Here is a 13824-nt window from a genome sequence, read left to right as displayed (position 1 = left end):
AGCTAGAAGGGTGAGCAGAAGTAGAAATGTTTGAAGGTATTTAGAAAGAAAAAATCTAGTAGAGACCCCCAGGATGATTCCCTTTCTGTACCAGAATACACCTTAAATAAAAGCCTTTATCAAAGAGGTTCCAAGTAGTAGAACACCACGAAAACAAGAAAATGAGGCTTCAAGCAGTAAAAGCAGAATAATTTATTGTAATAACAAGCATAAAATAACCACGTTAAGTGCTTTCACCCGGAACACTCCCAGGCTTCCTCAGAACAAATAACATATTGTAACAACATCCTTTATATAGTAAAACAGCCAATCCCAACTTTCAAAAACCCCACCCTTTTGATTAATTAAAACATTAACCCAGCAGTGTTGGTGTGTTAAACATCCCCAATAAAGTTAGGGTAAAATACAACCCAAAGCAAACTCAATTTGAACTGCCCAAACCACATAAAAAAAAATCACTGAATTAATACATAATATTAACAACTAAAAGTGTTGTTCATTAAAAATACACTACAATTTAGAAGCCCTTAACTTAAGAGCACTGTTGATACTAATGTGTTCATTCAAACCAGGGGTTTTAGCTGCATTCAGTTTGATTTGCCAGAATAACTCCCTAAATTCTAATCTAGCTTCCATCCCTGGGATCCTGCATAATTTGTTCTACAACAAAAAATGTAAAACTTAGCGTTCATACAATTTATATGGTGCTTGGACAAAGCATTGGTTTCTTTCTCATGTGCAATATCATATGAATGTTAGTATTCTCATTTCCTCAAAGTCCTCTCCGTCTTGCCAATGTAGAAGCTAGAACATGCTTCACATGTAACCAAGTAAACTACCCCTCTGCTATTACAATTGTAATGACTGGAAGCTTTTAATATTGTACCCCTGGCTTTCAAGCAAATCTCTTCTTTGTCTGCCATGTAGGCACATTGATTACAGAACCCACATCTATATGTTCCCATTCTCTTGTTATTCTGATTAAGGTTCTTCAACTCCACTTTCTCAAACATCTCCTTGAGATTCATGTCTCCTTTTCTAATAAACTTAGGCTCCTCAGGAATTATGTTTTTAATATCAGAGTTCACTGTTAACACTCCCCAATATGTCCTAATAATGTTCTGTTCTAATGTTCCTCTAATGAGGAAGCCAAACAAAGAAATGCTAACATGTTAACCTAGTAAACACCTATGAACCTAAATATTTGTGAGTCTAAGGACCCTATATAAACTGCCATACTTACTAAAGACAGGATGTTGAATATCAGGTAAGCGATAAACAGTGAAAAAAACATCCTCTAAAGCAGAAGAAGCAGGAAGAACAGCTACAGTTTTAAGCATATCCCACTGCAACAAACATTTATTTACTGACACTTTATTAACAGGAAAGTTCCACTGGGTTAGTGCCCATTTACACTGGAGGGTCAGGGAGAAAAGCTCCAAAGTATTAAAATGGGTGGGAGGCATCCATGGTCACCGTGGCCTTAAGAATAGAGGGGAAGAAAGGGATGCCCTGAGATCCTGAGAGCGAAACCACCATAGAAGAGACTCCTTGCATACTTGCAAAAGTTTGACGGGATAGTCCATGGGCAGCTTGAGAAGGGACCATTGCACTGCCAAGGTCCACTGAAGTACTCTCATATGAAGGCATGTAAGGGGAAGAAGAGATATGGTCGCTGCCATCGACCTCAATGCTCTGAGTACAAGAAAGGTGGGGGAAGATGATAGGTGAGAATTTGCCTGACATGCGATTGAAGAGACTGAACTCTACTTGGGGTTAGAAAGGTCAAGCACTGAATTGTGTCCAGGCGAGCTCCTTTAAAATCGATGACCTGAACCGGATCAAATTTGGATTTGGATAGATTTATGGTTATGCCCCAGGTTGCAGGAAAGTGAAGTAGACAATACCTGGTTTGTAGGAGTCAATGCTTGGTGGGGGCAGAGAGGAGCCAATCATCCAGACAAGGAAACACACAGAATCTGAGCAGTCTCAGGTGAACTACAACTATTGCAGTCACTTTGGTAAACACCCTGGGGGCTGTGGTGAGTCCAAAGGGGAGCACACTGAATTGGAAGTGATTGGCTCCCAGTCAGAAGTGGAGGAACCTTCTGGAGTGCATGTCCATCTTGATGTGGTAATACACATCCTGAAGGTCTACAGAGCACATCCAATCGTCCTTCTGCAAGAAGGGCAGAATGGACTGAATCGTGACCATTCAGAACTTTGTTTTGGCAAGTGACTTGTTTAGAGAGGTAAGATCCAGAATTGGTCTGAGGTCCACCTTTTTCTTTGTCACCAAAAAGAATCTGGAATAGATGCCTGATCGGAATTGGTCTTGAGGGACAGACTGAATGACTCTTTTCTCCAGCAACTTTAAGATCTCTGGAGCTGCCACCTCCCTTTGATGGGGTGGCACACTGGGGAGGATTTTGGAAGGTTTTGGGGAGTGAAAAAATGGAATGGTGTAACCTATGGGTATTATCTTTATCACCCATTGATTGATAGTGATGAATTCCCAGGCTGTTGGGTGAAGTGAGAGACGTTCTCTGACTGCCTCCACAATACAGCAGGCGGGCAACCCTTCAGGGCTGCTAAAAGGGCCAGACAGAAAACTAATCTCGTGACCCTTGATTTCTTGGACGCCCTCTGCCGCAGTGGTGGCACCTGCCATTGGACTCATTTCCCCCTTGGCCTCTGCAGGAAAAGTCTCCCTGTGAGTCTTGGAAAGCCCCCCCAAGACTTCCAGAAGCACAGCTTTTTACTGCCGCTGGTTCCTACAAAAGGGACATTGTGGGGTAGAAAAGTGTACTCTGATGGTAGACAGGGTCTTTCCATCTTTCTTGCACTGGGGGAGAGAGTGTCCCTGACCACTGGTCCAAAAAAGGATGACCCATCAAAGGGCGCATTGATAAAAGATCCCCTGAAGGGTTCCGAGAATTCACACAGCCTCATCCAGACATGGTGCATAATGGCTACACCCAAACCGGCCATCCTTGAGGTACCCTCTGCAGCATATGAGAGTAATCTCATGGACATGTTGGAAATAGCATGAAGGGTGGTCATTCTGGAGGAGAACACCTTCTTGTCCTCTTCAGACATGGACTCAGAGATTTCCTTCACAAGGTCTCTCTGTAGCCTGACTACATATGCCAAGTAATTCAACATGCACAGGGAAAAGGTTGTGGAAGAACAGACCCACTTACCAAACCAGTCCATTGCTCTAGACTCCCTGTCCAGACAGTGAACTGAAGAGCTCTGCTGGGCCAGCTCTTTCTTAGTGGCAGCTGCCACCACCAAAGCATCAATTGGGATGCCCTTAGTCCAGTGGAGCCTATCTGCAGGTGCACTAAGAATCTTATCCGGATGCTTAGGTATAGGCTCTACCGTGTCTGGTTCCTTTCATGCCCTGCTAGAAATCAAGTCAAGCAGGGGGGAAACTCAGGATGTAGATGGCCCTGTTCTAAAAGCTTCCAGGAACACAGACTCATTAGAGTTAGGTTTGTGAATGGACCACCCACCTTTCTGTTGCACGATCTCCATGATGTCTCCAAAGGAGACATCCTCAGGTGGGGATCTGGGGGAATCCTCCCCTTCATCCAAATCAGTGTCTTCGGTAATGAATTCTGGTGGGGAGTCCAAGTGCCCCCTCTTGCACATATGCTTCTTGTGCACCTCCTCAGGGGGATGCTCTGGGGAGGTGTTGGAAGACGAAGGGTGCTCCTGCAAGGGAGCCACCTGTAAGCTTCCTGGAACAGGCTGTCCAACGGTGGACAGAGTCGAAGGATCCGGCACCATCAATTCAGCAGGGAGAGGGGTCAGGTCCGAAGGGGGGAGAATCGAGGATCTCATAGGTGTCGAGAGAACCCTCTCTACTATTTTGAACTCCGAGGGCGAACAAGACTCTGAGTCGGGCCTGAAGACACTTGAGCCGAACTGCTCAAGGTGACCATCGGCATCAAGGTACAAGTACCTGCCAATGTCTCGAAACTCGGGATCCTCAAACTGAGAGCTCTGACACCGATTGATGGATCAGAAAAGGAGAGAGAGGCAGAAAAACTGGTTGAGTGCCTCCGAGTCCAGGGGGAACCACAGCAGGTAAAACTCCCATCTGAATCTGCTCCTTCAGAAATTTCCTCATGAGCCTGTCCACCTAAAACTCTGAGAGGCTACGGGAGGACCTAGCAGAAGAGGCTATCAACCCCGGCCTGGAATGGTGCCTGGGCGACAACAGAATAGGGGATATGGGTAAGGGACCCGCAGGCTCTAGGGAGAAGCAAGGGGATCAGAGCTGAGGAGAGGCTGAAGCAGAAAGGCGGGCTTTCACAGGCGGTTCTCTCCTGCGGGGGCACAGGCTTTGTTGGGAGACCACTTCCACTTGTCCTGATCTTTACCCTTCTTGGTCACTTTCTTGGTGGGAGTTTGAGCCCTGGAAGCGGATTCCATAGTGGGGGGTGGGCAGAGAAAGGGATAAGATCCCTGAGGATTGATTTAGTCCTCCTATCAGCGCATGGCGGTTAAAGCCCATGCAGATAAAACAGGAGGTATCTAGATGGACCACCCCTAAGCAGACTACACACAGAGTGTGGCCATAGGAGGGAGGAAGCTTATGCCCACATTCTGTGCATTTTCTAATGCTTGCTGGCTTAGAATCAGCCATAGTAGGAAAAGGAAGAATGAAGTAGCGAGATAAGACCTACGCTACCAGCCCTGTAAACTTCCAGCTAACTAAAAACTTTTCTATATACATATATATCTTTTTACTAAGGATAAGGAAAGCAAAGAACAGGAAAATATCCAAAATTAACACACTTTCAGCACTGAAAAAGCACTTAGATACCCTGGATGGAGCTAGGGTTACCACCTGTCCCACTTTGCGAGTCACAGTCCCTCTTTGGGCAGTTGTGTCCTGACAAAAAATTTAAAAAATGGCAAATGTCCTGAGATTTTAGGACAAAATTATTTCCTGTATTTTATGTAATAGTTGCATAAAACACTTATTCTGTATCTAAAATACCTAAATGTTATAAGAAACAGAATAAGCAACTAAAATGCTACAAGAATAAGCTTTTATTTAGGCAAAAAAGTTAAGTTCTATCCTTTGTACTGACCGTGGATATGTGTCGGCCTGTAAAATCTGATGTTTGTACTGAAAATGTCCCACTTTGGCCATTTGAAAAGGTGGCAACCCTAGATGGAGCTCAGCGATACACCTTGCAGCTGTTCAAGCGAGGGGCAAATGAGATCAGACTGATAGAGGGAGAGTGGAGCATTATGGGTAGGAGAGGAGGAGGAGCTTAGCGTTAGGCTCCAAGGCTGGAGTATACAGCTGAGACCCGGGGGTTGAAGATCAAATGAAGACAACAACTTCAGATCACTGGTTAAGAATAGAATCAACTTATGACAATGATTTAATATTTAGAGACATTTTAGTCAGTTTAGAGAAATGAAAGGCAAGTTAGTATAATACAAACAAGAACTGCAATATGAAGTGGGAGAAAAATAGAGTTATGGCATACTTAGAAAGTCAGGGGAGAGAAACTGATTGAATAAGAAAGTGAGTAAAGAAAAGAGAGTAAAGAGATACAGGGTATGTTTAGATATCGTTTATCCTGTGGTTGAGCAAAAACAGAGCCAAAATTTGACTAGAAAGTCTTTCAAAATGGTTTTAAAGGAGTGGAGGTAGGACATTGACCTTATGGACCAAGGTATGGATTTCCAGGCCTTAGCAATACGGTACAAGTACAGACCAGGCCCGGCAGATCAGATAGGTCTGTGGACAGAGAGGAGCTTTTCATCATTGGATCATAATGACTGAGTGGAAAAATGATTGTGCAGAATGGTATTTAGTGCTGGACAAGCAGATGGTTGCTGGATAATTGTAAAAGTGGTGAGAAGCTGTGTGTGTGTTAGTTGATGGAGTAATTTAGACTTTTTAGTGCCACACAGCAGTGGGTTATGAAAGGGGTACTTGCTGCATATTAGCCAATTTATTATAGCATTGTTCAAGTTTTGCTTTTTGTGATGCTTGCAGGTATGTAGGAATGGAAGTGCCATAGAGAAGTGAGGGGAGAAGGTAAGTAGTGGCAAGTGCAGTTTTTACATGCATTAATGAGAATGTTTTTGGCTCTGTAAAGCATCCTTAGGTTTTGTTGAGTTTTTTAATGCAATTTTGTATATGTAGGTCAGATTCAAGATAATCTACTATAATCCATATTAATTTGCTATGAGAAGTGACTTCAACTGTTGTATTAGTAAGAGAGAGGATTTAAAATTTTGTTTTTCATGACAGAAAGATATGGTGAAAAAATAAGTTTTTTTTTTTTAGGTGGGGGGGGGGGGTGCATGAGTTATGAATTACAAGACCATGTTTCAGTGGCTGTTAAAGAGTTCTGAGTAATTTTCTGAAGTGCCAGGTTGCCTGAGTACTGTATTAAGAAGCCTGTTGTGTGGATGTGTTGGTGAGAATGTTAAAGAGGAGGGGACTGAGGACAGAGCTTTGTGGTACACCAGTTGTGACTGAGATATATGGACAGAGGGCAGTGTGCCATTTTACTGATTTCTATTGGACAAGTAGCTTTTGAACCATAGAAGGGAGGGCTGGTATAGACCAAGTGAGGAAATATGAAGTAGAAGTTTGCTGTGACAAACTGTGTTGAAGGCTTTAGACAATTCTAGAAATAAGGAGGAGAATAGTTTGCTGTCAGCTCTGGCTTTATTGACAGTATCTATTAAAGTTAGAAGTGCAGTGTTAATACAATGGGAGGGACAGAAGCAATGTTGGTGGGGGGCAGGAGTTCTTCCTGTTGGAGATAGTTTAACAATCGCTTTTGAATACATTTTTCAAGTCTTTTGGAGAGGGAGGATAAGATTGCTATAGGTCTAAAGTTAGTGATGTTTGCTGAATGTCTTCCTTTGTGTAGAGATAGTGTGTGTGTGTGTGTGTGTGTGTGTGTGTGTGTGTGTGTGTGTGTGTGTGTGTGTGTGTGTGTGTGTGTGTTTTTTCCAGAGACAGGGCATTGAACTATTTATAAAGACTGAGACACGTAGACAATGCTATTGGCTGTTATTGTTAGGTACTCGCTTGGAAGATAATCAGCTGAAGTAGAGCATGATTTGAGTTTAAGAGTAGTATTACATAGAAAGTGGGCACAGGTTTGAAGGTGAAAGTGGATGCGGTCACGTGGCTTTTGGACAAGTTTGGCATTAGATGTTAGGGAGTCCTTGGTTACAGATGCTTTGGCAGTTTTATTTAGTGAGTTACTGGGAGAACGGTTAGGGTTCAATTTTTGGTCAGGATGTAAGACTTTTTTAATGGCTGACCAGACCTTTTTAGGGTTGTGTTTACTCTTATTCTGAAAGTTGTTACAGTATAGTTTATGTATTCATTTATTTGCCTTTTACTGTGGTTGCGGAGCATTTTGAAGTTTTCAAAAGATACTGTGGTGTTTTATATTTTTACCATTCTTTCACTGTTTCTCTATCCTGCATTAGCATTCTACTCTTTTGGGATAGCCAAATTGCATAATTTGTTTTTAGCTTCTTCCTTCTAGGGGGTGCATGGACATTTAGGAAAAGTTGTGTAGTGAATTAATTTCAGTATCATCTAAGTTAAGGCTGTCCAACGGGTGGCCCATAGGTCATGATCTGGGCCACCAACTCCTTAGGGTTACCCACTTACCCACTTTTCTAGGGGTCAGTGACAGTTGATGCAAACCCTGAAAAAATTAAAAATTCAAATGTGTTTAGATTTTAGGACAAAATTATTTTTTAAGTTTTAGTTAATAGTAACAGTAAAAAGTTATATCTGTATCTAAAATAAAAAAATGTTATGTAAGAAACAGAATAAGCAAACTAATAAAAAATAATAAGCTTTTATTTTTAAAATGTTAAGTTCTAACCATTGTACTGACCGTGGGTATGTGTCGGCCTGTAAAATCTGATGTTTGTACCAAAAATGTCCCACTTTGGCCATTTGAAAAGGTGGCAACCCTACAACTCCTATTCTGTGACCCAACAAAGCCTCGGTCAAAAAAAAAAAAACATACAGTTTCTTTGTGGATAACAGGTAATGACACTTTAAAAAGTTCAGGACCAGTTAACCAAGCTTTGCATTTTACATCTGTTTGAACATAGAGCAGCCATATATTAGTGCAGACTCAGGACAGTTCACACTCATTCCGTTGATGCTTGCAGGTGGCAGTGGATATTTTTGGTCATTTTCTTGGTTTTGCTTTTTTTTTGCAGTCTGCAGCGGTTGTGGTAAGTTTTATGTATGTATGTTTGCTTGTGCAAATGAGGTGGGAAAGGAGAATAACTGTGCATGTGTTTGTGTGGCTGCAATGCTGGTGTGCAAGATGTTTGTGCCTGTGTGAAGTGAAAAAGTGGAGCAATTACATGTGTGACCATTTGTATGTGTTTAATGCTGGTGTGTATGTTAGGTCTGCAAGACTGACATATTCCTGTGTGAAAAATGGAATGTGTGTGTGTGTGTGTGTGTGTGTGTGTGTGTGTGTGTGTGTGTGTGTGTGTGTGTGTGTGTGTGTGAGAGAGACACAGAGTGGTTTAGCAATAAAATTAGTACTATTAACTTGAGACATTGACTGAATAGGAAAATGTGATTTAATACACATTTTCTCAATTAAAACAAAAAATGTTTCATTTTGGTGCTTGTGCAAAAATGGACAGACTACTGAAGGGGTCAATGGGAGAAATGTTTCATTTTGGTGTCAGTGAAGGGTTTTTGTGCATACATGAACATTTTACTAAGGTGATCATTGGGAGTAAAGCTTCATTTTGGTGTCAGTGAAGGGTTTGTGCATACATGGACATTTTACTAAGGTGATCATTGGAAGTAAAGCTTCATTTTGATGTTTTTGGAGACATGGGCACACTACTGAAGGGGTCACTAGGAGAAATGTTTAATGTGGTGTCAGTGAAGTACTTGGAAGATGTGGACAAACTTCTGAATGGGTTACTGGGGAGAAATGTTTCATTTTGGTGCTGACAGACAACTGAACTGATCAGAGGAAATGTTTCATCTTGGTGCTTGTGCATACATACATGGACAGACAACTGAACGGATCACTGAGGAAATGTTTCACTTTGGTGCTTGTATATACATGGACAAACAACTGAATGAATCATTGGGGGAATGTTTCATTCTGATGTCATTTAAGTGCTTGTGCAGACATAGACAAACTACTGATGGGATTGCGGAGGGAAATGTTTAATTTTGGTGCTTGTGCATAAATGGACATTACGGGTCATTGGGGGAAATGTTTCCTTTGGTGACAGTGAATTGCTTGTGCATACATGGAACATACATGGACAAACTACTGCATACAAGCATGGACAAACTACTAAAGGGGGTCATTGGGGAAATGTTTCATTTTGGTGTCAGTGAAGTGCTTGTGCATACACGGACAAACTACTGACAGGATCGATGAGGAAATTGTCATTTACTGCTTCGGCATACATTAGTAAATGATTGAAGGGATTGATGTGGAAATTGGCCATATCTGGGTTTGTGTGTGTGTGTGTGTGGGGGGGGTAAATGAATTTGTCCAATTGTTATTTTTATTTTATTACATTCTATCTGAGGTATATCAGTCAATAAAGTTGGCTTTAATTGTGAATAGAAAAGTGACTGACACTGTTGTCATTAGTTTAAAATAAGCATTTATTATTCTGGTTTTGTCCAACCAATTGCTACTGATGTCAGTTAGTAGTATGTTTGTGTGCGGAATTGATATGGATATCCAATATAGTATAAACTTCCAGTGTAGCTTTATTGTCTCCAGGAGGGAAGTAAAGAACAGCAACAAATATTTGTTTAACTTCAAGAAAGTAATAAGAAGCTCTGTTCAACTGAATTTTGGTATTGGTTTCTTATAGGGGAAATGTGGTAGTTGTTGGGAAGATTAGAGCTATGCCACCAACTTTTCCTCTTTGTATGGTCATTATGGATGATATTATAGTCTGGGGAGGTGTCATTTCAGAGTCTAATGCTGGGTTTAAGACAGGTTTCACTTATACCAAGAATATCAGGACTGTGTTGGGTAATCCAGGCATGTAGTTCAGTAGTTTTATTTCTTATGCTTCTAATATTTATGGTGGCAAAAGTTAGACTACTGGGGTGGGCGGTAGATTGCTGTGTGGTTAGAACAGTGTGTGGAAGGGAATCGTCCCGATGTTGACTGTGACAGGTGGGGTCAGGATTAGGGTAAATGTCTCCTCCTAGGAAGATTTTACTATGTCAGGGTATTAACTGATTCTTGTGTTCTGAACAGAATTTTCCACTTAATTTTACTTTGATTTGAGTTGAAATAGAGTTAACCAGTCTACATTTTGGCTAAAGGTGAGGGCCTCATTAAACAGATTTAGTGCAATGTATGCAAAGTTTAGGGATGAAGTATGGATAGATGTTTGGAACACAGTTAGAGAGATGTTGAGAATGATTATAGAGTCATAGTAGGATAAGAAATGGTCAAGTAAGAGGAGAAGGATAGAGAATAAGCTGAAGAGTAACATGATAAAGTAAATCAATATGTATATCATAGAAGTCAGGTAGTGGGGAAGTAGGGATCAAGAAGGAAAAAGATGTTGCAGGGCAGTAGGATATTTAGTGGTGGTGGAGTCTGAAAGACAGTAGAAGGTAGGTAGGAAGGAAGTGTTTTTCTGTGAAGGAAGAGAGTTAGACTGTCCTGGTATCTTCTATGTTTCTGAAATGTAAGAAATAGAGAGATTTGAAAGGAGAGAGTATGAAGATACAGATAAGATAGGAAGTTGTAAGGTTTTATTGTGGAAAGTAGAAGATGAAATGTGGTATAATGGGTAGGCACTGTTGGGAAGGGGTCTGAGCATGAGTGGATATAGTGCAAAGCAATATAGGAGGCCAAAGGTTGTTTGTAATAATACTAAAATCATATTTTTTTCTATGTCAAAGGAATTTTATTCTGCTCCCACTGAAAACCCTTTTTCATCTTAGATAAGGTCTCAGAGGAGGCTAAATCTTAAAACAGGAAATCTGAAACACTACTTTCCTCAGAATCAGAATGTACAGATTTAGAAGAAATTCCTGAAGCACTGCCATATCCTTCCAATGCCTACACTTCTAACTGACAATCCTAGTCAGAAGTGTATGGAACTCACTTTCTATTCTTGCCTGAAGAACAAGAAGGCAAGGAAAAAAAACATTTGAGTGCCATAGCAAAACCCAGTAAAACATCACTGTCCACAGAAATAGAAAGAGGAGACTAAAAGGTATCCTTACCATATTCACTTTTCCTGGGAATCTCCTTGGAAAATGATAGGCACTTAGAAGACATACTAGTCCAGAAACAGTTTCCCTATCTAGGCTAAGTGAAGAACCTTCATCTGACCCTTCTCGTCAGACAGATATGAGTGGTTCTTCCTTACCACCAAGGGAATCCATACAGCTACAGAGAACATGGATATCCCCTGGTCTTTGATGGTTGCGTTTGCTACACCAAGGATACCAGAGAAGAAGATGAACGATCTGGGGAACAACAAATGGCCACATCAGAGACACCCGCTAGCAGCTGAGATAAAACAGAAGCCAGCTTGACACCCAAAGACTCCCTGACAAATTTCTTCATCTTGTAGTCAGAGGAAGGAAAAACATGGAGACTGGAGTTTGCTCTATCGGTAAGCCTAGAAATAGTCCTCAAAACCAGAGAATAGAGCCTGAACAAGTCAATAACTAAAAGTACATAACAAGTGGTTCTCAGGCAAGTAAACCACTGACAGCCTCCCACTAGCTTAGCATCCTGCTGCACATATACAAATATTCAAGTACTGACTAGAAATTCATTCAAAAGTTAAAACTTTTCACACAGAATGTTCACATAAGCATTTCTATTTCTGTGGACAGTGAACCCTACTGACCTTCACTCCCTCACCCACACTTCCTTTAACACTATTGAACACTAGTTAATCAACAACCAACTCATCCACAATCTTAAGAAAACTAAGGTTCTTCTTTTTCTTCCAAAATCTATGCCCACCCTTAAAACTTCCTTCAGTCTCTCATCCATAGACAACACTCATTCATGCTGACTCCCATACCAAACTTTTAGGAGTCACAATTGGTGATCAACTTAAATTTGACCTTCATATCCAACAAGTCATCAAAAAGACCAACCAAAAACTTATTTTACTGTATAGAAACATAAGATTCTTATCCATCTCTCCCAGGACTTCACTAGCTCATGCATACTTCCTCTCCTGCCTACTATACGCTTCCCCTATATTTACCCACCTCCAAGTAAATCTCTTAAACAAATTTCAACAAGCCTACAACCAGATAAACAGACATCCTTATAATTTCCCTTAGAAATCCTGCCATTGCCTCGCCCTTAATTAACTACAATGGCTCAAATTCCCTCAACTACTCCTACTTTCTCAGCTACTGATGACACATTCTCTGCTGTACAAACCCACCAACTGTCCCTCCCTGTCCACCCTCTTATCCCTTTACAAACCCTCACGATCCCTTCGTAGTGCTGACCAACTGCTACTTGACACCTACAGGCCTAGCAAAACAATAGGTAGATTACTTTATAAATGCTCTTTATCCCAAGTCTGGAACAAACTTCCAACCAACATACATTCCATTCAATCCTCATTTCTTTGTAAAAGAGAACTTAAGAACTACCTTGCTAACTCTCCCTCCTGCACCTGTCACCACCCAACCTAACACATACTCACCCAGGTGGCAGACCATAACAATTTTTCCTCTCCTTACATGATATAACTTCTCTCATAAACTAGTACCATAGACCTCAGCTCTGCCACTGAGCAATACTATACTTACAAATCATCTTTCTCTTCTTTACCAACTACACTCCCCTTCCTCCTCCCATACTCTGCCCCCCTAACTCTCCTCCCCACCCCCTCTACTTTATACCATTATTTTTATTATTCTTATTTTCTCCCTCTCTACCAACTCGGTTTTGTGATTAAATATGTTTAAGGGCTTTTTCTCTGATGCCCTAGTTATACATCTTCTTGTTTATTACAGGGCTCAACCCCTTCTACTTACTAGGTTTTGTTTATACTGAATAATATGCATTGTTAATGCTTTCTCCACTATCACATGACTGTATATTTGCATTGCACCTATTCATAGCACGAATGTACATTGTTATGTAAGCAGATTCATTTTACTTGTTATGTAGACTTTGTTATTGTTACTGTTATTTTTTGTTGTGGAGCTTTCCTCCTCGGGTCTCCACTGAAAATGGGCCACCAGCCCAGTGGACTAACCTAGTTAACAAAAGACAATTAAATTAAATATGTCATCTCCCTGAGAAATACGACACTCCCTGAAACACATTTATCCCTTTACAAAATGTAATATCAGGGGCTAGTAAATGATTTATGATGCACTCCTTTTGACATGCCGGGCCTCTACCCTTATGAACAGTCCAAATTTGCATTTGTTAAGATATGAGAGTTTTAGCCTCATAAAATATATGAAACTTGTATTAGAAACACTGCATGAACAATTTTGCTGTTAATTGCAATTAACAATGCTGTAAATATGTTATTCTTTATTTTATAAATACTAAAGGCAGCCAATTCATGCCTGTAAATTGTAATCTGACACTTCCTAATAAATGCTTGCTACTTTTCATTAAAAATACATTTCAATATTGTTCATATTATCTTCTATTAATATTTAAAACTGTAGTTTGGATACTGATTAGTTGTGATTTAACATAATAACAGGTGATGATAACGTATGGGAACGTGCAAGTGAAATAATAAGTAAGAGACTTTTACGTCATGCAGAGTGCATTT

General features: G+C 40.7%; 1 protein-coding gene across 7 annotated transcripts in view; it reads right to left on the bottom strand.

Annotated features, from left to right (window-relative positions):
- KSR1 (kinase suppressor of ras 1) overlaps positions 1 to 13824 on the bottom strand; it is a 1687803-nt gene that overhangs the window by 675392 nt on the left and 998587 nt on the right. Inside the window, exon 5 of one of the 7 annotated variants that reach the window (XM_044054648.1) lies at positions 7321 to 7325. The exons of the other annotated variants lie outside the window; for them this stretch is intronic. Within the exon in view, the coding sequence (XP_043910583.1) occupies positions 7321 to 7325 (5 nt within the window). The remainder of the gene's footprint in view (positions 1 to 7320; positions 7326 to 13824) is intronic. 7 annotated transcript variants of the gene reach the window in all.

Source organism: Protopterus annectens, chromosome 13.part0 (genome assembly GCF_019279795.1).
Source record: "Protopterus annectens isolate FY-2018-M chromosome 13.part0, PAN1.0, whole genome shotgun sequence".
Classification (NCBI taxonomy): domain Eukaryota; kingdom Metazoa; phylum Chordata; order Ceratodontiformes; family Protopteridae; genus Protopterus; species Protopterus annectens.
This window is presented reverse-complemented; position numbering and strand designations above follow the sequence as displayed.